The sequence below is a fragment of the Erigeron canadensis genome, chromosome 5 (assembly GCF_010389155.1).
Source record: "Erigeron canadensis isolate Cc75 chromosome 5, C_canadensis_v1, whole genome shotgun sequence".
Lineage (NCBI taxonomy): Eukaryota > Viridiplantae > Streptophyta > Magnoliopsida > Asterales > Asteraceae > Erigeron > Erigeron canadensis.
The window spans coordinates 32,057,509-32,084,882 of NC_057765.1; the positions used below are offsets into that span (position 1 = coordinate 32,057,509).

Sequence of the window (27,374 nt, forward strand, 5' to 3'; positions counted from 1 at the left end):
CGAAAAATGGTATTTTAGTTGAACATCATACCAAGAACCATTTAAACCAAATTGACCAGTCAACCTATTTCTTCATGAAATGATGTTATTAAAACTGTTATAATTAAAAATTATGTCTACATTTAAAAATGATATTAAATACTAAATAGTTAAAATCAAATACATGCTTTAAACTTATAAAAAAAATCACAAAATTATATTAAAATTCAAAAAGCATCATACTTAACAAGTGAATAATAACATTCTTTAACTTAAACAATACAAACAATAAAATGACAATATAAAAACTCAAGATTACTTTGATTTTTTTTTTTCTTATTGATAAAAAAATAATTTCCAAAATTCCCAGTGTTTAATCAACCGGGGAAAATGGACAGTTCAACCGTTTTATGGACTCAATCGACCAGATATTGGTTCAAACGACTGATTGGAACCGGTTAAAACATTGGCAGAATTATAGATGATACTAGTTATATAATATAACCAAATTAACTAGTTGCAAACAGAGTTGGTCGATACTATTGGTTTTACAATGCCATTGGCTTATCAGTTCAGGCTCTTAAACATCTTATGCAATTCACAAGTAAAAGCAACATATACTTGAGACACACAAAGATGGCCAGAAAATGTTAGCTTCTACATGTATGGCTACATCAAACAAAAAAACAGGAGTAGCCCACATGTGTATACAATCTTAACAATCCACACAAAACTGGAACCATGACATACTAGGTGCACTTGCTGCCATCATAAAAAAAAAAATGGAGCCAGCTGTCCAACTAACAAAAATGTTTCAAGAATTTAGCCCCTGCACATAATTTGAAATATAGTCGCGAAAATAGCATTACGGAAAAACTAGAAAACAGAGATTATATAAGGGTCAACTGTGTACAAAAGAAATGTACTTGTCAAAGCATTTTCAAAACATATATAGGGTCTGTGTTATAATTTAGTAAAAAGGGCATTGATTTAAAGTACGTTCCTTGCAAATGCAACTTGCCCATAAGAATCATACAGAAAAACAAGAGGAATTAAGTACATGTTCCTTCAAGTATCATGAGAATAAGACAATAGAGGACTTGGATCCCTTTGCAATCATTTGTAACACCAACTTGACCTCTTTATGCCTGTTTGGATCTCCTAAGAGATTCTCACAATAGCAGATATTCATCTTCAAGAAAACAAGTGAATGCTACAAAATGCATTTAAGAAACATACTTTTGAATGATCATAACCATGAAAATTTTAGAAGGTTAGCGTATTGAGACAGGACAACAAGCATTTGGGTAGTGATGACCAAATCAGATTGTTCTCGAACAAACATACGCTCAAATCCCTGCAGAGTATTGAATGAAACAAGATGAACACTCGATCATAAGAATCTTGTTTTATGGTGGCGGTTGGATGTGAGTTTCGAAAGTTTATTATATGATTTTTAGATTATCAGAGTGGTTGTAGAAGATATTGCTTGGATGCATAGGCTTCTTGTTTGGAGTTGTAATATTTAGATAACCCGTTGCCTAAAAGCAAAGATATCAATGCATAAAAGTAACCAAAAACGACTCAGGGGGGAATATAAATATACATCTTGTGAGATGGTAAAGAATCTCTCAAATTGAGTCAAAAGAAGGGTAATCAAGCAACTTTACTTACCCTTTGGTAATCTGTTTGTTGCAGTTAGTATACATCGGCTAGCCCAACAAGTGATTATTTGAATCCTACTGGTACAGAGTCAACCTATATAAGATGGGTAACTTAACTAAATTTATTAATTAAGTTAAAGTAACATGTCAAATAAATAAGTCATTCACCTAAAAACACAAGATTTCTGAAAAGCAAACAAAGGGTAATCTTTCTTCTTTCCTCCAAACTTCATATACGCAGAACATTACACTATACTCTCTTATGATACAACTATTTTGAGACTTGTGGGTAGTAAACTAAGCACAGTTATTAGCATGGTGTATATATGAAAATGCGCACGGATTAAGGAATACCCGATCATTACATTAAACTCTCTTATGATATAATTATTTAGAGACTCGGGGGTAGTAAAGTAAACTAAACACAGTTATTAACATGGTGGTATATAAAATAAACACAGCTACCCACAGATATAAACAGGGTATATATAGATAGATACAGGGGAAAAGGGTTAGCTAACCAGTTAGGCAGTGAGTAAAGCATGAGGTGAATGAGATAAATTAAGAAACTTCTAAGGAATAATAAGGGGTAAATGGGTATGTGCATATGTATGTATGTATGTATGTATGTATGTATGTATGTATATATGGCGGTTAGGAAGTAAAAGAAGATGAAAGAAACAATCTTGTAGCTTTAGTCTAAGACTGATTTTCATCAAGAACAATCTTGTAGCCTCATCAGGGGCGCCTTTGGTTGTCACAATTACAAAAGGATATTGATCATAAAAAGGAACCTTAACTAAACCCTTTTCAACAAAAAGTGGCGATAACACTATCCACATCCAAATTAAGGAATACTTTTACCTCCAATTCCAAGTGCAGTGCAATCAATCATATCTCCCCTAGTATCTTTGTCTGCCTAAAACAAATCCATTGGGTTGGCGTGGGGAGAGAATCGTGGGATTGCTCCTCTCTGAACACGGGAGGGGAAGTAGGGCTCGCTTCTCTGATCACAGGGACGGGGGGGTGAGTAAGGCGCTCCTCTCTGGTCACGAGGATGGGGGGAAAGTAGGGCGCTTCTCTCTGATCACGGGGGGAAAGTAGAGTGCTCCTTTTTGATCAGAGGTACCACGTCACGCCTCTCTTCGCCTGCGGAGAAAGTATTGCTGTTGTGTGTCATACTGCGAGTGCGGACAGTTGGCTCGCAGGTATGTACCATCTTCCTTTTGGCCATGATAGATTCTAACAAACCACAACAACAACAATAAAGAATTAGAAGAATCGTACCACTGATTTGGGGATAATTAATTGGCTTACCACACACACACACACACAAGAAAAATCGTACCAGTGATTCAGGGGATGTAAATTGAGAGAGAAACAAATGGAGTCGGCGTTCCGATTGATTAATTGATACGTAAAGATGATGAAACCGTAAACTATTGGGCTAAACTTTGGCGCGCTTTATGAGTATTATTAAGCGATCTCATAGAGCTTCAAGATTAAATGATAAACTAGATTTAGAACCGTGTTAAATACACGGGATATTCACGGCATCTTCATTATAAGCAAAATTATTAAATATATAATTAAAAAAATCTATATACAAAATAACATTATTTGCTATTTAAGTAGAGAATATGGATAATAGCCCATAATCTTAGAATATACATTATTTGTTATTTTATCAAATTTAAACAAACTAAAAAAAAAACCCATAAATTTAATCGATATATTGAATATATTTCAAGAGAAAAACTAATGAACTTAAATCATTATGTCATGAATGGAAGAAAAATATATAAACAAAGAAAGTCGATTATGAGATTCTTATATTACATATGGATAAAGATATAACTTCATAAATCATGAATATAAAGATTGAATTTAAATTAACTGGACCATAAATATATTATTTTATATATTGTTAGTAAATCTACATAAATATGGATATATTCGTAAACTGATGTATTGATTTAATTAATCAATTAATTAATTAAATAATCTAATAAGCATGACATCATCAATTTTCAATTTGATAAAATCGAAAGCTATGATTGGTTACTAAGTTATTAGGTCAGTTGTCTTTTAGTATATATAAAGATTAGTGTAGGTTGTTCGCAAAATTACCTCGTTATTACTGTATTTAATAAACTTAACATAATAATTAAATTAAATTTTATGATTCTTTTACTTAATAAACAAAAGGGAAATGCTAAATACAGTTCTTGGCTGTATTTAACGTGCATAAAAAAACTTGTACCTTCCATATTAAAAGTCCGTCTCCTGATTTCATGGTAAATGTACAAACAATTTATGCACCTTAAACACAGCCTTAAGGGCTATATTTAGCAAACCCCTAAACAAAAATAACAATTAATTATTTTTATTCTAACATTATTTTAGTTTTATTCTAACATTATTAATACTTATTTAAACTGACTAAAAGAGAAAATGACCTTAAATCTTGTTAAATATTGATAACAATAATTAATACTGTAATTTTTTTTAATGATATCAAATTTAATTAGAGATCCTTGCTGTTAGTTATTTCCAAAATAAAAAATAATACTCAGATTCGTGTACTTTTTTTTCAAAATTAAATCCCTTCTTTTAATCCAAACACCTTTTAGTCATATACAATACTATATGCATTATATAAATGAACAGTACAATCATATAATGCATATATTTATTATGTATGGTTAAAAAAGGTTGTGTAGGGATCACATGAAAAGTACAAAAACCTTTCAATGTATAAACATTTTACACAAACAATCGATCATCTAGCGTCAGACTTGTGTTATGATTTTATTGCACAACATATTTTTATTAAATTGTAAAGCGAAACAATCGATCATTCAACTCATCTAACTATTCAATTATTTTCATTAGTGATTCAAGGACTTTTTTTTTTATTAAAGATTAGAAATAATTAGCACATAGCAAAAGCTATGAAAAAGGAAATAGTTGTATGGTCCGTGACTAAAGGCAAACGTCTTTTCTTGGACACTATGGAAAAAATAGATTTATTTATACATGATTGATAAAGTTAAAAGAACTTTAATTTTTTCATTAAAATAAAGAGTTTGCTAAATATAGCCCTTAGAGCTGCGTTTAAAGTGCATAAATTGTTTGTACATTTACCATGAAAATCAAGAGACGGACTTTTAATATGGAAGGTACAAGATCTTTTATGCACGTTAAATACAGTCCTAAAGGTTGTATAAGGTTGTATTTAGCATTTCCCTTAAAATAAATTAGTTTAAAAAATTAAATTTGAATTTTGACATTTGAGTTAAAGTTGTTATAAGTTTACAATCCACATGCAATAATTAAACTGGTCGATTGACTAGAGACTGGATACTGGTTCAAACGGCTGATTTGAACCAGTTAAAACATTGTATAGACAATACTAACTATGAAATAATGAACAAATCGAAAGGCAGAATTGGTTGATACCATTGGCACAGTAAGTTTTACAACGCCACTGGCTTATCAGTTCAGGCTCTTAACGTCTTATGGACTTTGCCAAGCAAAAGCAACATATACTTGAGAAACAGCAGATAGTCAATGTTAGCTTCTATATGTATGGCTAAATCAAACAAAAAAGAGGAGCAGCCTATAAGTGTATAAAATCTTACAAACCACAATCTTACAAAGCACACAACGTATGCATCACAACCCTGGTCAAAAGAAACGCCAAAAACAGAAACCATAACATACTAGGTGCACTTGCTGCCATCATCAAAAAAGTAGAGCCAGCTGACCAACTAACAAAAACGTTTCAACAATATAGCCCCCTGCACATAAGTTGAAATATAGTTGCGCAAATAACATTAGGAAAAACTAGAAAACAAAGATTATATCAGGGTCAACTGTACCCAAAAAGAATGTACTTGTCAAAACAACATTTTAGGGTCTGTTTTATGCTGTTCCCTAGAGCAGAAATCGACTAATAGTATGTTCCCTGCAAATGCAGCTTGCCCACGAGATATATACCGAGAAACAAGAGGAATTACGTACATTTTACTCCAAGTATCATGAGAATAAGACAATACAGGACTTAGAGCCCTTTGCGATCATTTGGAACGCCTTCTTGACCTCTTTATGCTTGTTCGGATCTTCTAAGAGATTCTCACAACAGCATATATTCATCTTCAAGAAAACAAGTGAATGCTGCAAAATGCATTTAAGAAAACATACTTCTGAATCATTCCCATGAAAATTCTTGAAAGTTAGCATATTGAGACAGGACAACAAGCATTTAGGTAGTGATGACCAGATCAGATTGTTCTCAAACAGACATACATCCGGCTCAAATCCCTGCACAGTATTGAATGAAACAAGATGAATATCTCGATCATAAGGATATTGCTTTGAGGTGGTGTTTGGATATGAGTATTGTAAGTGTATATAATATTGAATTATCAGAGTGGTTACAGAAGCTATTGTCTGGATGCCTGGTTGATGTTTGGAGTTGGAATATCAGATAATCCGTTGCCTAAAAGGCTTATTAGAAAAAACGAGAGCAACTACCCGCGCGTTGCGACGGTGAAAGGGTGAGGGTGATAGGTCATAGAGTGTGATAGGTCATAGTTAGTGATATGTCATAGAGTGTCATAGCCAAATGTCTTAGCCGTATGGACTCCGGCCTCGGATTTAAAAATTCATCGAATGACATCTCGAATGAAAGAGCATGAAATTTTAAGAACACCCATATAATTTTTATAATTTATCGATGTGCGCTTTTTGAGATAAAATATTTTGAAAGAGTTAGAGGAATAAAATGATTTCTAGAGGAGAGGAAAAAAAAAAAGATTGGTTGAGATTTGAGGAGAGAGAAAGGGTATTATAGTTATTTTTAGTAAATATAAAATAGATAGGAGGGGCATTTTGGGAAAGTACTAAAAATCAATATTGAAAATTTAAGTTCAATGTTGAAAATTTATAGGCTTTTTGTTTTATAATATAGTATAGATACGAATACATAAAATTAACGATAAATCATAAAAGATTCTGGGGGAACAAATTATTAATATGCATCTTATGAGATGGTAGTAGGGATGAGCAAAAGACCCGTAAACCCGAACCCAACCCGAACGGACCCGTCTGAAGCCCTAACGGGCAGGTTCACGGGTCAAGTTTTTGTTGCAATCCCGGGTCACGAGTTAGTTGGGTCGGGTGACGCCAAAAGACAAAAAACTGTTAAGGAAACCCGTGACCCGATTCGAACCTTCACGGGCCGGGTCACGGTTCCATTTTTCTTGCACCCGTGGGTCACGGGTCAAACCGGTTCAGACCGAGTCGGGCCAGATTTTGATCCGTGCACATCCTTAGATGGTAGTGAGAATCTCTCAAATTGAGTCAAAAGAAGGGTAATTATGCAGCTTTACTTGCCCTTTGATAATCTGTTTGTTGCAGCTAGTATTAATCTGACTAGCCCATAAAGTAATTATATGAATACTAAATGAAAATATCATCAGAAACATAATCTCTTAATCCAAGCTAATTATGAGTTTGTGACAACAACCCGCAATAGCTACTTCAAAATACATATCCAAACATCCCCTAATCATAGTTGGTGTTACCTTAGCGAAACAAAGAGACTGTAGATTTGGACAGCGGTTGAGAAATTTCATCAATGCTCCAAATGTGGGATCTCCAATTTCCATGCTTAATTCTAAATGAGTCAAGTTCTTTAAAACCGGAAGATCAACCAACAAGTTACCTGCAAATACAAGAGACTTGAAAAACAAAAAAGTCACCAACTTATAAGACAAGATAAAATAAGTCAACAAGTAAAGTTCCTACTGATTCCACTCAAGTACCTCAATAGTATGTTCAGAGACGCTCAAAGACGCAACTTGACTTAGTCCTTTGAGCAGATTAACAACACGATAAGCAACTCTTTTTTTCCTCTCCTGTGGAACTGGAACACTAATGTATGCTTTGACCAGGGACGACACATCACACAAGAAAATCTCATATGATGGATATCCCAAATAATTCAAATACATAAGACTTGATGCATAGATCTTGATCTTACAACTGCTGGGTCCATCAGGTGGGCCAAAGTATGGCAGGTCATTGATAGTTAGACGTTTTAAAGTGGAACTAGAAATTGTGATGTTCTTCAAATTCATCCACTCACAGTCAAGTATTATCAACTCCTCAAGAATTTGACATCCCATAAAAAGCCTTTGGGTAGAATCATCATCTGGGAATGCAACAAGAGATAAATGCAGGGTTTTTAAATTTGGAAAGCAGATGTTACTCGGGAGCTCGAGGATGCAATTCATTTCTATTTTTAAGATGGTAATTGTTCGACTACAAAACATGGAGCTGGGGAGGACAAACGGATCTTTGACAAAGAGGCAGAGATCAAGCTCTTGAATGTTGTGCATGACAGCAGACGAAATCCACATATGTAAGCGTGATGCATCAAAGAAAACACGACATGATAAACGAAACTTGTTAACCTTTGATGCATCACGCAATAAGAGGACTCGTTCGACAAAGTTTATGAAGTAACTCTTCTCTGGTGGATTCCAGCCGTTAATTTCATTAGCATACAACAATGAATCGTCAAAATCCAGATTTGAAACGGAAGCCCAAATGTTGTTCCATCGTTTTGAAAGTATGGCAGTTTTCAAAACGTCTTTTGTTGGAATAAATGATAGAATATAATGAAGAATACAATCTGGCAGTCGACTTAAATCATCATATCCATCATCACCCACATTTTGAATCACATACCGTTCTTGGCCCGTGTCATTCATGATTTCATCTGTATCAAGATCATAGGGTCTCAAAATTAACCAAATTTTAGGGGGGGGGGGAAGGGAAAAATCAAAGCTTTAGCAGCTTTATTGCATACTTCAACTCGCATTAGTGAGTAGTGATCCAATCCAATCATTCTCAAAATACTTCTTGACCATGGATGTTGTTTTTGTGATAATTCTTAGGACATGTATGTATCTATTCCTACTACAACAAATATCTTGCTGAATACAGCCCTAAGGCTCCTAATTTCAAAATCAAGTAATATAGAACCTATAGCTGCATATATTGTAGATACTCATAACTTCATACTATACCTATATCAAAATTCTATTGGTTCATTCCATATTTAGAGCAATAACCACTTTGCAATTTATTAATCTAATTTTCACACAATATAATGTACCCCCCAAAAATATACCACTACAATAACTACAAAAAATATACTGAAAATCAATCAGAAAATCTAATATCAAAGTCAATTTTTGTCAATGCAGAGTCCATATCCATAAAGGATAATAAAGTCTGATCTCTCACATTATGTTAGTACTTAGTAGACCTTTTATAATTTAAAATCCAATTGTATGTTCTTTCTTTCCATTTTTAGAAAGTGAATATTGGATTTCAATCTATTTTTAGATATACATATAAGTGTGACAAAAACTGACTTTCATGGTACCCCCCTCCCCCTTCCCACTTTTAATATTTTGATCTAAACTTTGACCTTAAAATGTTTTTGTTATATAATAGCGGGAGAAAATTATACTAACGAAAATAAATTTAAAATTCAATTCATTCATATATTTTGTATGAACTACTTCGTATTAACACACAAAAGTGTTAAAGTCAAATTTATTATAAGAGAGAGAGAGAGAGAGATATTTTAAAAAAGTCAAAAACGTACAATTTTTTGGGAGGGATTACCATCTATGGCAAGTTAGGAAAATATATAAAGTCCAAATTAACATATCAACGATACATGTCATGAGTATCACGGAACTTTACTAAAATTATTATTAAGCTAAAACTAGTCAAACTCAAAAAAATAATTCATTCACCTTAAATTAAAGGAAATACCACAAGATTTATGAAAAGCAGACAAGGGTAATCTTTCTTTTTTCCTAGTTAGACGATCCAAACTTCATATACTATACACAGAACATAATACTAAACTCTCTTATGATATAATTATTTTGAGACTTAGGAGTAATAAAATAAACACAGTTACACATAGATATAAACAGGGTATATATATACAGAGAAAAGGGTTAGCTAACCAGTGAGTAAAGCATGAGGTGAATGAAATAAAGTAAAAAAAAACTTCTTCTAAGGAATAATAAGGGGGGTAAATGGGTATGTATGTATATATCGCGGTTAGAAGATTACAGGTTTCTTTTTGTTTTGGAAGTTGGGAAAGAAAAGATGGAAGCTGTGAAATGATCATGTCAGTTTTTTTAATAAAAAAGTTTTTTGTGTTGGAAAAGAAATTTGTTTGTACTAGTTAAGTTACTACAGTATTTTAGTTTTTACATAGTTACAGACTGAGATCCAATTGATGTGATTAAACTAGATAAAATTAAATTGCTAAACAAACTTTTCAAAACTACTGTAGTAAATTATAAATAGTACTCGTAGGTAACACTCCGGTGAAAACAGTTTTAAAATAAGAACTGTGAGAACACTTAAAAAACATCACTTTAATGCATTAAAAGTCCATAAAACTAACATAGTGCATAACTAATTATCATTATTTAAGTGTATAACAACACATTGATCGGTCAAAATCGAAAAAATCACGGTTTTTTTGGATGCATCATTTTGTAGAATATGCACCCAAGATAGATGCACAAAACAAAAAACATGATTTTCTTGATTTTGACAGACGAATGTGTTGTTAAACACTTAAATAATGATAATTAGTTATGCACTATGTTAGCTTTATGAACTTTTAATGCATCAAAATGATGTTTTTTAAGTGTTCTCACCGTTCTTATTTTAAGGTTGTTCTTATTTGATTGTTCCCCTAGTACTCGTAACTAGCAACTTTGTGGCCAAGCTAATGAATAGAGTGAGGAGACTTGTGCCATATGACATGTGGGATAAAAAAAGTTGTTTCCAAAAAAGGTAGAAATGGGTAGGTTTTAAGTTGGGGACAACTTGTGCCATGTGACACTTCCAATGATTGATTTTTTTATTTTTTATTTTTTGTAATCTCAATATTATTTAAAAAATAATAACTTTTCTATAAATAGAAAAATAAAATACTAACCATTAAAATTATAATCCAACACATAAAAATTAAAAATACTAAACATGAAAAATACAAACAAACACATAAAAATAAAAATTATTCCATAAAAAACAAAAAATAAAAAACTAACGAATCATCATCGCTAAAGTAGTCATCAACTTCCAGTGGCACGTATGGTACTTGATTTCCCCTCTTGTTTTCCCAAAGATGATCTACCAAATCCGCTAGGAACATGTTGTGGGTTTGGCTATTCCGAACGGCTTGTGAATTCGCGATCCGTTGCTCCATTGGAGTTTCTTGTTCCCAATACGTTGGGTCTAGTGTCAGGTCTTCATAGTTGAAGTCTTGACAAAAAGCTTTATCTTCATCCTCCAATATCATGTTGTGTAAAATAATACACGTATCCTCTCCTTGTCCCATAACCGTGAGGAAAAACTAATAACTTTCCAACGCTTTTTAAGAACCCCGAATGCTCTCTCGATATCCTTTCGCGTCGATTCTTGTTTTTTCTTAAAGTATTTTCTTTTGTCATTAATCGGTCAGTAAAAGTCTTAAAAATATCACAATCTTGTTTAAAATATTGCTAGATAACTTCAGCTATAAGGTTGTATTAGAGTTTTAGCTAATAATCATGGTTAACCACTTTATATATTTTCGGACTATTGGGAAACAAAAAGTTAGAAATAATGTTTTTCTTTGGGTTTTGTAAGAACAGGGTATGTTCAGATGTATAAGTCTAAGGGGGTGAAAATGAACATTTTAATAAGTAAAGGCTAATAAAACACAAATACAATAAAGATTTCATCTTCCTCCCAAGTCCCAAAGACTTCGATCTGCAAGACTGCAACTTCCGTTTGATATTCTGATTGGAAAGTTTTCTTTTTAATTGGCATCTAATTATGTTTTTAATAACAGTTTATGTCATAATTATGTTTTTTATCTATACTATACGAGCATGGTACTCACGCAATGCGGCGACGATAACATTAGTTGCGCTACGGTGGCGTCGTGTAAGTAACTGAGACAAAAATATTTGATTTTTAAGGATAGTGAATATCTTTCGAAAGATAATGAAATGATTGTGTAAGTAAAATGGTAATTTCGCATGTTCCAAAGTTGTAAACTTTTCAACATAGAGGTATAATTTTTGTATAATAGTATAGAATTATAGAAGTATAGATTATAAAAATAAGATTTCAACTTTCAATTTCTAACAATGTACACATAATAATACATGATGTACCATACATCAATGCCTACAATTTTCTCTCTCTTTCATAAATCATTATATTTCTCTAATTATTTCAAAATCTTTTATCTCAAAAACCGAACATCGATAAATTATAAAAAATATATGGGTGTTCTTAAAATTTCATGCTCTTTCATTAGAGATGTCATTCGATATACTTTCGACGAATTTTTAAAATCTGACGGCGGAACCCGTATGGCTAAGGCATTTGGCTATGACACTATATGACATATCACCTCCAATGACCTATCACCCTCACTATCTTACGGCCGCAACGTGCGGGTACTTACTTTCGTATATTATAAAGCAGATTTCCTCTAGATATTCAATATTAAAGTTAAATTTTCAATATTGATTTTAAGTACTTCCTCAAAATGTCCCTCCAATCTATTCTATATTTACTTAAAATAACTATAATATATTTTCTCTCTGCTCAAATCTCAACCAATCATTTTTTTTCCTCTCTTCCATAAATCATTTATTTTCTAATTCATTCAAAATCTTTTATCTCAAAAATCGTACATCGATAAATTATAAAAATTATATGGTTGTTCTTAAACTTTCATGCTCTTTCATTAGAGATGTCATTCAATATACTCTCATTAGAGATGTCATTCAATATACTTTCGACGAATTTTTAAATCCGAGGACGGAGCCCGTACGACTAAGGCATTTGACTATCTCTATGACATATCAACTCATATGACCTATCACACTTTATGACATATCATACTCTATGACCTAGCTATCATCTCTACCATCTCACTGCCGCAACGCACGGATACTTACTCTCGTGTTTTTAATAACAGTTTATGACATAAACTGTCATATACTTTATGATATAACATAGGATCCATCGTACATCATTCTATTTGTTTATATAATCAAAAATTGAGTTAAACAAACATAATTTAATATAAGATTGATCTTAAATTTTATGCCCCTTACTTAGACGACGCTCCGGGTTGTCGCCCATACTGCCCACTCATAGGGCCGGCTCTGCATACCATAAAGTATTAGTGGCGAATCCAGGAACTTTAAAGAAAAGGGCATGTTTTTTTTTTTTTTTTCCTTTTTAAAAGTTTCTGAGTAAGTTCTTTTTGTTTTTCGGGTTTTTGTTAAGGGACATGATGTAATTTTAGGTTGCAATTTGAACTTTTTGTTGGAATAGTGATATTAAACAAAACAAATTGTAAAACTAGGGAGTCAAATGAAATTCTTGTAGAAGTAGAAAACATGGGCTACGAAAACTGAGGTGATAAATTTTTAGAAGGAGCTGAGCTTGTTAAACCCAAGTCACAGTTGATGATACGGACCCGTGTTTCCAAGACTCGGGTCATACGCTCTTTTCAACTTCGCAACTAGCTAATAGCTATTGTGTCAATTCCATTAAATATCAAATGCATAACCTTTGAACCACAAACAAATTTAGAATGCAAATTTGCTTGAGATATACTGACCACTAAACAAAAAGCTACTATCAAGATAAAGATGTTGAATATATAAGGCATCAGATGAGGAATTGATGATTTGCCTCATTATTATCAGATTGAAAATATCTTATCATCAGAGTTTATAAATATCGGTTGTTTACAAAATGTCATTACCCAAGTTTCCCAAAGATTAATGATTTTACAAGTTTCTTCTTTGATTTTCTACTAGATTATGAACCCGCGTAATACGCGGGAAACATATTGAAAAATATAATAGTAATTGAGAAATAACAATCTCAAAATATTGATTTATTTTGAATGTTGGATGGATGATAAGACATATACCTCTATACCTTACAATGTATGTAAGTTGTATAGTTTATCAAAAGCAGAATAGGTGGTTTTTCTTCTATTGGGTATTTAAAATGAGGTATTTCTACTTCGAAAGAGCTTTCTAGCGTGGACCCGGTCAAGACAATGTATGCTAGACCTCTCGCTGTCGAATCGAGACACGAAGTTTCAAGCGAAATATAGTTCAAAAAAAATAAATATAAACTTTCATTTTTTTAAAAAAAAAAAATGTAAATTACTAGTGAACATCGAGAGGTTTTACATATATTGTCTTAATTACATGTGTAATTATTGTAATTACAATGGTTAACTTTTAAAAACATATTACTATCACCATGAGAACTAATTCAATCTAGATGAATGTTTTTATTGAATATTGATGTATGTTATTTAATTTTAGTACTTGTCATTTGGAATATTATAAAAGTTTATGTTATAATAAATATAAATTTATCCAAAGTTATTGTTCAGTTTTAATATCTAAATCAATTAAGTATTATCTTAACAAATACAAGTAAAATATTGAAAATGAATTTTTCTTAAACTATGGTACTAAAATTTTTACATTATAACATAGGATACTATGAGGGTGTTTGGAGTTACGTTTTCAAATTCTCGTTTTAATAAGGCGTGTATGTATATGGTATTAATATTATGGTACTAAAATTCTGCAAAACAGTTTTTTAAATAATCACTTCATCATCCAAACATATTTTAAAGTTATTTGTGTTTTTACAATCGTAATAATCAAAATAATCACTTCAAAGCGTAATCCCAAACACCCTCCATATATACTGCATTATATATTAAGTATTTGAGGATTTAAAATTTTAAACATTTTAATATTTATTTTAAACTTACCAAATATCATAATTGTTATATTGGTATGCTAAATAACCCTAAATCAATGGTTGGCGAAGCCGTCGTCGGCCGCACCACTTGCTTCATTAACCAATTAAAAGTTACTAATATTATTTTTGAATTTGATTTACCCAATTTTAATAATTTTAAGACTTATCCACCACATAACATTGTCGAGATACATTTTTAGTATTAATAATATCGAGTTAATAACTATGAAAAACACTTGAATTTGATTTGCCCAAAAGTTTATACGCTTATTAATCTATCACTTAAGATATATTTGAAGTTAAATAACTATGATGCAAGTTGGTATTTTTTCAAAAATATAAATTCAAGTAGCTAACCGAAATATAAATTAACATATAATAAACCATAAATAAAAAGTATTATACCATCGTTCATACTAACATGAAAATTTTAATTAAAAGGTAACCAGCTAAATATGAATAAAAAAATATAAATATTAAAAAACGGAAAGTTAAACCTTTTAAGCTTTAAAAACGCAACAACCAAAACAAAAACAATATGAAACTAAAAAATCAATCAAAGCAAACATCGTTTGTTATTAATTTTAATTTGGAACATATACAAATATACAATGTTAATTAGTTAGTTAACTGGTTTATCATAAATAATCATTTATTAATTTAGTAAAAATTTAAAAAAGGAAGGTGAGTTCATCAAAATAATCAAAACGTCACAATTCAATTTTATTTTTCATCTAATGGTTGTGTTTTTTTAAAAAAAGAATTTAAGGAGCTCTTTTATATTTATTGAAAGATTTTGTAAATATCATTAGTCTAACCAAAAATTCATAAGACCATCCCCATCCATGAACAATAGGTCTATTCGGTCGGTAAAATAAGAATTTTTTGTGGAGCCCATTCGATATTATATCCGACTTGTTCGGTATATCCAACATTAGTCGGCCCTTTTTTTTATTATAAATACTAGTATTAATACTCGTACGTTGTACGGTAATTTTATATCATAAAGAATTCAAATATGTCTCATATATACGGTACATGATTCGTGAAGATGAAATAAATTGTGGTAAACTCAAAATTTTGAAATATTCATGTTAATAACTTATTAAAAAAATAAATAAAAAAAAGATATGTGTCGATTAAGGATTATGCCATGTGTCGTTTCAAGAACATGTCAATCCTGTTTTAGTTTATTTGTATATGTTTGTGATAAAATCAATTAACTGTCCACATATCTATAAACGTTTTTTGCGTATGTATTTCCATAACTATTCTCTTATTTTCCTTTTTGCTTCTTACATTTATAATTAATTTATATATAATGTTTTATGAGTTATTTATTTTTTAAAAATATATATTTGTTGAATATGAAAATGTTTTTTACTCTAATCAACTTATTATGATGATACATAACTTAATTTTTTGAAATAAAATAAGTGTTTCTATATTATTTAATTAATTTTAAATAAGTTAAATACTAGAAATAAAACATTTTTATTTATTGAATAAATATGTCGGTTGGGTTGTTAATGTCTAAGGCCACCCCATCGGAATAAAAAAATTTAATTCGGTCGGGAGTCAAACATATTTAATTAATTTATGTATGCAAATTGTCACCAACTTGTTCGGTCCGGCCACTAATGTTTGGGCATTAAAAATCTGTTGTTTAATTATTTTTGTTATTGTAAGTTGGTTTAAAAGGTTTATATACTTGAGTTAAATTAATAAAAAATTGATTTCGGTTGGGTTGTTAATGGGAGTGTAAAACTAAGTTTTAGTTGGGTTGGATAGATGTAAGAGAGAGAAATTAGTTTTATAATGAATAGTATCGTTGGGTTGTGAATGAGGATAGCTTAATGAGAGTGTAAAAATTGAGTGTAGTTGGGTTGGATATAAGAAAGAAAAATTAATTTTTTAATGAATATTATCGTTGAATTGAGTTGTGAATAGAAATGGTCTAAGGACCTTATCTATACTCCCTTATAAAGAGTATTGGATTTCTTAAAATTCAGCACTTTTTTTCCCCCAAAATACCCTTTCTATAACCCTCCGTTGTTGCTCTCTTTCTCCACCGCCACAACGCGCGGGTACTGTACTCGTATTAAAAAAAGCAAACTTGAAGAACTTAAAACTTTTATTTTAGGATCCGGAGGTGTACTATACGATATCGATTTGGCATTGATTCAGTCCTACTCGAACCGAATTCAATACAGCTTTAGAAGCATAAATGCAAGTACATAAAGATGTAGTGTAACAAATTGTACTAGAAGATGTGGATATTGAGCTAGAAAAGTATATAAAAACATCTATATCGATCTATATAAATCTTAACAAACCAAACAATGTTAACACTATAGACTAAACATTATCTAAGCCATTGCTGGCACTTGCTAGTAATCTTGCCTTAGCCTTCAATTTCAAGTCATCAAGGTAGTGTTGATACACATATGAAACCGATCCCCATATGGCAAGAAGCAATGAGATAGCCTTCACACCATCCATCTTATCTCCGAAAAATATAACAGCAAGAACAGGAACCACGGGCAAAGCCAACGTGCTGATCACGTTAGAAAATAGAGACGACACTTCAAATATCAACCCCAAAATCCCAACCGAACAAATTTGCCAAGCAATGGCTATCCATAACAATGTCATTATGTATGAAACCGGCCCCTTTTCGTAATCATTCATCTCCTTCTTTAGCCCGTCCCATTCGCCACTAGCGAAAAGTCCCACCAAAGAACCACATGATGCTACAAATGAAGGATATATTTGCATTTCTAGCACAACTCTAAAGTTTTCGCTTTTGATTACCTTTTCAAAAGATAGTTGCAATAAGGAAAGATACAAAGAGTAACCGGCGGATGCACCTAAAGTGCATAAAAACCCGATTATGTATTTACCTTTTGGGATTTTTGACGAGTTATCCGAGTCTGAATTAACTGCAATAAGTGAGGCTGAAGTTGTAAGGATAAACAGAGAGTTGATAATCAGAGCAGTAAACTTTTGTGAATTGTACAGGTACGAGAAAAGAGCGTTGAATGCTAATTGTGTTGCACATAGTAGGGAGTATGTAGAGACAGGAAGGTATAATAGACCATATGAATACATTAAGTTATCACCCGTTAAGAGTAAGCCGAAAAATAAGTAAAGAAGCAACAGCGTGACAAAGGGAGGTGCTGACGTGACAACTTTGGGGGAATTTTTAGATGGTAATATGAAAAGTAGGACGGGTATCAGAATTGGGAAGCCGGCAGATTGAACAAAAGTAGCCATCCACTTACTATTACCACCTTTGTCATAGTAAAGACCACCCAAAAGGGTCGCGGTTGCCTGACCGGCTAAGAGAAAGATAATGTAGACGGCCACACGCAACCACCATTTGTAGTGTTTGATTTTTGGAATAGCCTGGTTTTCGTTGGTTGAACTCGAGTCATCTCTATTAGAAATGCCATCTTTAGCTTTTAAATCTGATACAAAAGATATATAACAGTTACAATTAGCTTAAGGGAAGTGATATTCCCACAACACAAATTAGCCATCTACAAAGATCATTGTTTTACACAGATGTAAATTGTGCAGTAAAATACGTATATATGTTGTGGATGGCTAATAAGTGTGGTAAGGATATCACTTCCCTTAGCTTAAAGATATAACCAAATTGATACAAAAATGAAATAATATTGCATACCTCTTGTTTGCAGTTCTACTACTTGAACTGCATCAGCCATTAGAGAAAATGTAATTTCAACTTTCAAGAAGTGCAAGAATCCATATTGTAGTGTTCAGGAAGTCAAACTTGCCCAAATACAGGCAAAAGTCAAAGTTGAGTAAGGAATCCATTCTTCATGCATATATATATGTTCAACTTTTTGCATAGTTTGTTGACTTTAGTTCCTTGATTGATCTTGACATCTTTCTAACATGATCCTTTTTTAATGGTTGGCGATGGGCCACGGCTAAGTGATGTTCAAAAGTTAGCTTTTGTATATTGATGAAGGCTACTACATACAAAACAAATTGATAAAGTCTATCTAATGGGAAAAGAGAAAAAAGAAGTTGGAATAGTCTAATTAAGTATGGTCAATACTGGTTTGCCATATTGTTATATGTGGCTAAATATAGGCAACTTAATCACCAAGATTCTTACATGTGGAAAAAGCATGTGACATGTGAGTTATCATGTATGACACCTATACTCCTTCAAGCTGCACTCTGTGTCAGAAATACAAGGCAGAAAAAGCAGAAGAAATGCTGGTAAACTATGCAGAGAAGTTTTCTAAAAAATCAGAGATCCTTTTGCTGGCCAGGGTACAGATTGCAGCCCCTCCAGGGCATCCTCTTGTATCTCTCAAAGAACGCACCGAATGCTAATACCGATGTTGAAAAGGCAGAAACTTATGCGAAACAAATGACACCTCTTTCTGGTTTGGAACATGTCGATGTAAATGCCGTGCCAAAAACATCTGGTGCAAAACATGTTCAAAAAGGGTCCCACTCGGTGAACAACATTAAACCCCATCAAACAAAAAGCAAGGATAAAGCAAAAAAGAAAAGGAAAGGAAAGACAAGGTACCCTAGAGGGTTTGACCTTGCTAACCCCCCTCCAGCACCAAATCCAGAGCAGTGGTTACCTCAGGCCACACAGGGATGGGTTGGGTAAGGAGTCAACAAGCTTTGGAGTTAAAATGGGTCAGAATTTACTTGTTTCACCTAAAACTCGATACACAGATGACTTTGATCATCAAAGTTAACCACCTTCCAATCTTCCCAAAATAAAAGGATCAACAGAAATTACACCAGTAAAATGATGTCAAACATTTTACTTTCACGATAATTCAAAGCAATTTTCATAACAGTTAATTAAAAAAAAATAAAAGCAGTACTTAAAGCATACGACCTTAAAATACAGAATCAGAACAATACTTAACATAAAAAATCCTAGAACAATCTTAAAGCCACCCTTACATGCAATAGACAAACAAAGTAAAAACCTGACTGCATCGTGAAAAAAAAAAAGAAAAAAAAAAAGAGCATTTCCAAGAGCTTTCATCCGAGCCATCCATTACCCGATGGAGCTACTTTTAGTGCATCATGAGATCCATGGTTCATTATTCTCTTAAAGGTATAATGCTTTCAACATAACTCCTAACTTGATGAAACTTCACAAAATTCCAATGCAGGAACCGATAACCCAGATTGAAATTTACTAACTTGAAACGTTTAGTTTTCGTGTCAAGGATAAACGCGTTCACCATATCCCTAGACAACCTAGGGCAAGAAAACACATAATTCTGCATATTAAGATGTCTTCCTTCCGTTTCAATCCATGACTCGGAAAACCTAACGGTCTCTCTCACCCAAACACGGTTTACCTAGTCTTGTAAAATCCAGATATGCATTTTGTTGGTTTGCATCACGAAATCATGACAAACAACTCCAAGTAATTCCTTTTTAGCTTTAATTAAAAATGGCCTGTTGCTCTTCAAAGTAAAAGTCCTACCGATCCATGTTTCAGTTTCACGCGGAACATATAGCACCCTGAGGAAGGTCAATAATGGAAAACTTTTCGGTTGTCAAGTTAAACGACAAGATTTTAAACCTTTTATAATAAAGCGTCATATGGATGACACTATTAACACAAACACTATGTTCAATATAACAAATTATATCTAAAACAGAACGAAGCTCCACCAAATCCACATGAATCTGTCTCCAAGAATAAGTCGGCAAAGAGAATATCATAAACGCGGGATGTTGAGTACGAGAGTTAATAATACTCAAAATCTTATGTTCGGTATTGGACTCATCAAACCCGAAAAAGTAATTATATATTATTACGTTTAAAAGGAGGAGGTGGAAGTTTGATAACTTTACGAGTGGCCGGGTTTATAACAAAAACGAAATTTTCCTTAACGCCTTTCTGGAACTGAAAAAAACTAACCCATTAAGATGTTCAGCTTCAGTGGTGTCATAATTTTTAGGAGCATAGTGTAGTGTGAGAAGGTGAGGGGCTGACAAAAGGTGTCATTCGTTAGTGGATGTGTCGTGAGCGGATATGAAAAAGGATGTCGGGCGGTCGTTGTAATGCAGTTTGCGGAAACAAGGGTCGTGGGAAATGAGGGAGAGCCAGTTTTTAGAAACTGATCGGAATTGGAGAATGGGTTTGACGGGAAGTCTTGAAAGAATGTCTTGTATGATTTCGTTTGGGATGGAAACTGTTGTTGTTGTTTGATGGTGGTCATCTTCTTCTGATGATGATTCTTTGAGGAGGGTTCGGGTTTTTAATTTTTTCATTGTTTGACAGGGACGAATTGTTGCGTAAAATAATCCCTTCATTGGAGGGATCAATTTATATGGGAAATGATCTCTTAAAAGAAAAACTCCTAAAAAATCTTTTTGGCAAAATCAAAAATTAGATTTATCTATGAAACCCCTTACATAACATTTTTTTTTTAACTATAAAATTCATGGGATCATGTAATTTATTTAGTATAAAACAAATATTCAAATATTGAAATGTGAAGTTTTCATACCTAAGCTTAGGTTTGAGACAACCACTACAAATAATATTGCATTTGTCCACACTTTTAGTGAGAATGAACAGATTAAAAATTTTGTCACACTTTACAGTGTGTAAAAATATGTAGAAGCAAAAGTGGGTAGAAATTTATCTACACTAAAAAGTAAGTAGAACTAAAAGTTCACACTTTTTAGTGTGTACTTATATAATTATTTTGTAATACCCTATTTGTTCACGTTAACTAGAAAATGAGTGTGGACAAATGAGGTGTTAGAAAATATTTATGAAAGTCCATACTAAAAAGTGTGAACTTTAACTTTTATTTCTACACACTTTTTAGTGTTGATAAATTTCTACATAATGTTACATACATAAAAAGGTGACAAAATTTTTAAATTGTTCACACTCACTAAAAGTATAGACAAGTGCAACATTATTTGTAGTGAATCTTATATTCACTTTTCCCATTGCTGCTAGAAGCATGCTTCAAAAAAAAAATTTATTTTTATCGCGTGATAAAATTTATGTGACGGTTATTTGCTAGCAGCATATTGGTTTTTACCAATATTTAATTCATTAAGTGAATTAAGCATGTTTGTTTTTAATTTATAAAAAAAATAATAAATAATATCGATCTAATTCAATACAAACATTATTTATTTATTCATTCAGTCATTTAATTGTTAAAAAACAAACACTCTTAGTGTAATATACTTGTCAAGTGATCAAGGAATTATTATGATTATTAGAAAAGTAAATATCCAACTCTTTTGCTGTACTCAAGTTAAGCAGATAACAAGGATTGGGATTTGGGCAAGCGTCACTTTGTTTAAACTTTAAACCATTCAGTTGAGAAAGTCTAGCGGAAAAACATGAAGATGATACAAGAATGTTGTCCAGTTATTCTGAGATTGAAGTTGGAACACATAACAAGTCAAACTAAAAATTATACAAACTCAACTTTAATTCGTATCAACATAAAAAAAAACCCAAGTCTAAGAAGTACCAATACTTTAGAAATTATGACTACTAAAGAGCTGAGCATTTGTCCAGTTAGTTGAGCTATTTAAACTTTAACTAACTAATATGCAATTGTTGATATCTGATATTTTCAACCAGAGTGAGATTTGCAACTCTACCGCTCTCAAATGTTTACACAAAAAAATGGTTATATTTTGCCAATATCTTGTAGTACACTTGGTAATTTGTCATCTAAGCACCACGAATGCTACTGAGATCTAGCTTGTACCAGTGATAGTAAACTGTAGCTCTGCAAATCCGTCACAAAAGAGAATGTGTATCTCAGAATAGAAACGAGCAAACGTAGCAATTAATGATAATGCAAGCGCAGATCACACAAGAGTACCATCAGAAACATAGCAAGTGCACAAGAAAGTTAAATGTACTAAAAGTATAATCTGTTATAAAGATATAGAGCAGATGATAAGGAAAGCCAAGATATGCCAATTATTGAAGTAAACATGGTACCATCTTATCTGGAAAAGATAACTCGGTAACTAAAAACTCTCTTCTAACAAGCTTCAACTATCTTCTAAATATGCATACCTAAAGTCTAAAATATGTTTATCTCTAAACAAATGGTCCGAACGCCAGGTTGAACTTTGAGATATTTCTTCTTTATGCCCTTTTTATCTGATAATGACAGCGTCACTTGCCTTTGAGTAATCTCAAACAAGCTATCTTAGTATTGATATGCAACATGATTATATACCAATATCACGTGGCAGATACATGGTCATTTCTTCTTGGAAGAAGCTTTCTTCGCCCTTCTATTTTTTAATCCTCCACTTTCCTGTCAAAGCAACAGAATTGGTAATGGTAATAACAAATATTGCAGTTCACGTGAAGGTTGAATGTTAATTTGTAACAAGCAATGATATTGCAAATTTAACTAAAAAATAATTAGAAAAATTATGTCTTGTAACAGTTGTGAACTTGTGATATACTCGTAATAGTCTATTCACTTGAACAGTTTTTTAGACCCAATTGCCAATGCACTAGCAAAAGTTTATAAGATGAACCTCTTGATTACAAAAGCTAAATGAAATGAAGAGATGAATTTTAGAACAAGTACCTTTTTATAGAGAACGTAAGCAGCTCGACCAGTATGCTCTTGCCCATTTTTACTGACATAAACCTGAAGGTATAAGAAAATTAATTTTGATCATATGACATATATGGCGATATCATTTAGAAGTAGACAACAAACATCCAAGAACAAAATCTCAAACTCAGATAATGATTTCTGGATAATCAATTTTACAGCATAGACAAAAATGTCGAACTTTAAGAAATCCATTAATCTGAATCACAAATCACACAAAAACGGTGGATGTATATCAACAGTGAAACTTATAATTTCAGCTCATTGACTTACAAATGAGTCAAGGATCAAAGGGGTAAAATCCAAACACAGCATATTTTTAATGCAAATTTTCCAAATAAATCATTTTGTTTGGAAAAGAATAAAATAGCAACCATATTCGACACACTAATTAGTAATTAAAGATATTTAAAAAAAAATACCGGGCAAAAGGTGTTTCAGGTCACCCAGGCTTGTACAGAACTCATTACTCAACAGACCCAACCACCCATTTTTCCACTATAAAGTACAAACTTTAGGCTGTGAAGCTTTCTTGAGTGAATAACATATATCGGTACAAATTAAAAACTACTTGAGATAAAAAAAAATAAGAAAATAAAATTAAAAAAATTGTTTTGTTTTCCACAAGAATCCAGAACTAATAAATAATTATTGTAATTTATAACAATGTTCCAACTTACCCTCTTCCCATCTGAGCCTGTGAACCAATGCCCAGAATTAGAAGCTTGACCATCTGCCTGAACCCTCCTTTTGCCAGCGTCTGTTGGGATCTCTTTCCGACTATTACCCTTAGGATTCAAAAAACCTTGTGACATTTCCGAAGCCTTTGATTTTCTTGAATTTTTCCGTGCACTTGTTTCAGATTTATTTGTACTAGACCCTTGTTTTGGCTTTTCCCCATGGCTAAACTGGCCCCTAAGAAAACAATATATATAAAGAGCAAGGTATAAAGCTTTAGTACTCTATATTTGATTTACATAACAAAACTAACTTGTAGCAAAGCTTACATGTAATCAATATTTGATGTACTAGGCTGTTCAGAATCTTGGTTTACTGCATTTAAAGGAAAAAAATTGGGCAGGCGAGTTCGAACTAGCTCTCGGACCCTCGGATCACAATGGAAAAAATATTGATGTGCAGGGGGTTTAGGGTCATCCAAATCAATTACACTGTTTGTAACACCACTATCATGATTACTCTTTACAGTGTTACTCTTAGGCGTACTTTTATCTTTGAAGGAGCTGAAATATTCCTCACAGACCTGATCCAATGCAGGTGTCGGGATACGGGTCTTCTGTGGTTGGAAATCTTCCCATAGATCTTTCTGGGCAAATGTATTGGTTGGTTTATTTAAGTTTCTGTGCTCACTTAAACCTACACATTGCTTGAGATTAGGTTGCCCCAAATTCATATGAGAATCTGATTCCTTACAATTCTTTTTAGTATGACCTTCACTGACAAAAGGGTCATCTGGATCAGAGTCAGAATCGATCAACTGAAACCTTCTAAGAGGACTAACAGTTAACTTTGGAAACGGTGATTTATTGCAGGTTGTGATTACAGAATCTGGACCACTCGAGACACTTTGCTTTTTCTTTCCCGATTGCTTGGTCAAAACCCCATGTCCATTGAGTGGGATTTTTGAACTGTTACAGACCGAACGGTGCTGTGTTGAAAGAGGTTCATCTGCAGTTAGCCATACATGAGAACCCAATTAGAATAAATCGGAATGTTATACAGGCACACAAGACTAGATAATGAGAAGTTCTAACATTAAGAATCCCTACAGAAATATTCTAATAATTCACTAAAAGTTGAGTCACTGTTGAAAAATGCATAGTGTAACAAAGAAACATAAAGTACTCATTGTAGCAAACTAGCAACACCATGCCACAAACAAATAACATAAAGGTTTTAATTGGGAATTCATCAAACAAGTTGAAAATAAAGTTACAAGTAACAATGCATAGGACAAATTAACAATAGTCACAACCAAACAAATTTTCTAATATGAAACTTCTCATATATCATACAAAACCCATCAGTGCCATCTTTTTCTACAATACGATGAGTCAACGTGTTGATCTTTAGCATCTTTGTGATGATATAATGAGTCACAAATTGATGCATTTTAGGGTGATTATATTAAGTAAACACAGTTTGGGGTTATAAAGCATCATCGATGGTCAGATAATAATCTACTCGTATTACACAATACAAAAATTAGTGGAATTTTAGGGTGATTAAGAGCTGCTCTAAACAGTTAGTGTCCTACCACCCAAAAGCCAAAACATACAGAAAACAGCTACAATATCTTGCTACTGTAAAAAAAATTGACATTCTATCACACGTCCACAAGAACAACTTACCCATTCCATTCCAATCATTATATAATTTTGTTTTCCAGAAAATAACAACGTAGTTTCTCATTTGTTGCAACTGAAGAAACATACTAATTTTCGGGCACACATGACATTTAAACTTAACTGCAATAGGCAATTTAGTCATATGAGCGAAGTTTTGCCCAATTGGTAATGTAGTCATTTTGCAAATGTAACCCAAAAAGTTGTGAATTTCTTTCCAAAAGGGTGTGATTTTCAGAATTTATCCCACTAAACTAAAACCTAATCTTATTAGGGGGGCAACAAGAATGTAAATCAAGTATCAACCCAATATCTATAACTATACTACTATATAAAACAAAACTGCTAAAAAACGGCACAAAGCTAATACAACATAAATCACATTTCATCATATACCTAATAAAAAACATTTTCTCAAAACAAAATTAATCACAACAAAATAAATTATAAATAATTCTTTTTTCCAACCTTTACGATTACGCTGAGGCGAATCAAAATCAAAATCCTCGATATCATCGTCATCGACATCAACAAGATTCATCACAGAATCCAAATCAACTTTCTTTCCACCTGAACCCGAGGCCCCGTGATTTTCGGCGACATACCCTCTCCTTAACCGCTTCAACCTGGGCCGCAAAAACTCATCATAATCAGATTCTGAATCAAGCACAGTTAGGTTTTCATATTCATTATCATTCGCATCTTCAAGGACACTCGAACCAGAAGCTAATGAAGATCCATTTGTGGTTTTTGGTGGTGTTGTAGTTTGTTGGGGCTCGGGTTCGGGTTGATCGAAATCGAAATCGAAACCTAATGAGAATGAAGGAGGTTCAAAATCATCCATTATTATGAAAGAATTGTTGAATTGATTAATTACAGAATTGATTTTGGGTTTAGGGTTTTGATAATGTGAATTGGGGGATTCGTGAATTGTAAGCTTTTATTTTATTTTTATTGGCATTTTTGAAAAATTTATTGGCGCACTTTTTTTAAACCCATTTTAGTGGCGCGATAACTTTTATAAAAAATTTTGATTGATTATGGATTTTGATTTTTGAAGGAAACATCCGTGTAATTGGAAATTTTACATTATTATTATATATATTGCCGGTAGAGCTGAGATAAAAAAATCAAGTTTACAAAGTAATCAATACCATTTAAAATCACACCCAAATTAATCTTGACCGTTTAAAATCAAAGTCAAATTATTTAACCTAAATAGTCAAACTTTGAATACCATTATCAAATTAATTATAGCAGCTAAGTTTACATCGTTAATTAGCATTGTCCGTCTGTTGTATATATATTAAATGACATCTAGCTTTTTCAAAGTTAATTACTTGCCGTATATACAAAAGTAGCGTACATTGATACTGCCTATAGTCCTAAAACACATACTCAAAAGTCAAAATTTATAATTAATAATAAATCTTAGTAGCGTACATTGATACTGCCTATAGTCCTAAAACACATACTCAAAAGTCAAAATTTATAATTAATAATAAATCTTTATAAATGTTAAGAAAGATTTTACTACACTATCATATATATTTAAATATTTTCTTTTCATTTTAGTACATCACAACTTTTAAGAAAAAAATGAAAATTATAATGTTTTTTATACATATTTTTTCATGTTTTCTTCATATTTATATTATACTTTCTTTCCAATTTATATATATTTATACAATTTTCATCTTTATATTTGACAATCTTTAGTAAAAGAATTCAGTGCACATATTTGTTGAATGCTTTTGTAATAAAAAAGGATCAGCCCTGTCTTGAGAATTTTAGATGCTCTG

At 32.3% G+C, this 27,374-nt stretch overlaps 3 protein-coding genes across 3 annotated transcripts; all 3 read right to left on the minus strand.

The window, feature by feature from the left end:
• Window positions 1-5,087: 5,087 nt before the first annotated feature.
• LOC122602028 (F-box/LRR-repeat protein At4g14103-like) lies at window positions 5,088-9,862 on the minus strand. The gene is made up of 5 exons (XM_043774760.1): window positions 9,704-9,862; window positions 7,475-8,433; window positions 7,235-7,390; window positions 5,670-5,969; window positions 5,088-5,446 (listed from the first exon to the last, which is right to left on the minus strand). Exons 2-4 carry the CDS (start codon window positions 8,423-8,425, stop codon window positions 5,685-5,687), a joined length of 1,392 nt encoding a protein of 463 aa, XP_043630695.1. The 5' UTR covers window positions 8,426-8,433; window positions 9,704-9,862; the 3' UTR covers window positions 5,088-5,446; window positions 5,670-5,684.
• A 6,815-nt stretch (window positions 9,863-16,677) lies between these two features.
• LOC122600964 (probable purine permease 11) lies at window positions 16,678-18,368 on the minus strand. Its single transcript, XM_043773743.1, has 2 exons — window positions 18,253-18,368; window positions 16,678-18,031 (listed from the first exon to the last, which is right to left on the minus strand). Exons 1-2 carry the CDS (start codon window positions 18,290-18,292, stop codon window positions 16,920-16,922), a joined length of 1,152 nt encoding a protein of 383 aa, XP_043629678.1. The 5' UTR covers window positions 18,293-18,368; the 3' UTR covers window positions 16,678-16,919.
• Window positions 18,369-22,554: 4,186 nt separating this feature from the next.
• On the minus strand, window positions 22,555-26,416 carry LOC122601596. Its single transcript, XM_043774345.1, has 5 exons — window positions 26,041-26,416; window positions 24,217-24,895; window positions 23,890-24,124; window positions 23,180-23,242; window positions 22,555-22,897 (listed from the first exon to the last, which is right to left on the minus strand). Exons 1-5 carry the CDS (start codon window positions 26,414-26,416, stop codon window positions 22,841-22,843), a joined length of 1,410 nt encoding a protein of 469 aa, XP_043630280.1. The 3' UTR covers window positions 22,555-22,840.
• Between the last annotated feature and the right edge of the window lie 958 nt (window positions 26,417-27,374).

Bases quoted from the DNA above. Each gene is read 5' to 3' on its own strand.
- LOC122600964 (XM_043773743.1), bottom strand. From the start codon at position 18,292: ATGGCTGATGCAGTTCAAGTAGTAGAACTGCAAACAAGAG. The intron at 18,032-18,252 runs GTATGCAATATT...CTTTTGTATCAG, and splicing joins AGTAGAACTGCAAACAAGAG to ATTTAAAAGCTAAAGATGGC.
- LOC122602028 (XM_043774760.1), bottom strand. From the start codon at position 8,425: ATGAATGACACGGGCCAAGAACGGTATGTGATTCAAAATGTGGGTGAT. The intron at 7,391-7,474 runs GTACTTGAGTGG...TTGTTTTTCAAG, and splicing joins TCTCTGAACATACTATTGAG to TCTCTTGTATTTGCAGGTAA. The intron at 5,970-7,234 runs GTAACACCAACT...AATACTGTGCAG, and splicing joins AGTCTCTTTGTTTCGCTAAG to GGATTTGAGCCGGATGTATG.
- LOC122601596 (XM_043774345.1), bottom strand. From the start codon at position 26,416: ATGGATGATTTTGAACCTCCTTCATTCTCATTAGGTTTCGATTTCGAT. The intron at 24,896-26,040 runs GTTGGAAAAAAG...GGCTAACTGCAG, and splicing joins GCCTCAGCGTAATCGTAAAG to ATGAACCTCTTTCAACACAG. The intron at 24,125-24,216 runs GTAAGCTTTGCT...TTGTTTTCTTAG, and splicing joins ACATCAAATATTGATTACAT to GGGCCAGTTTAGCCATGGGG.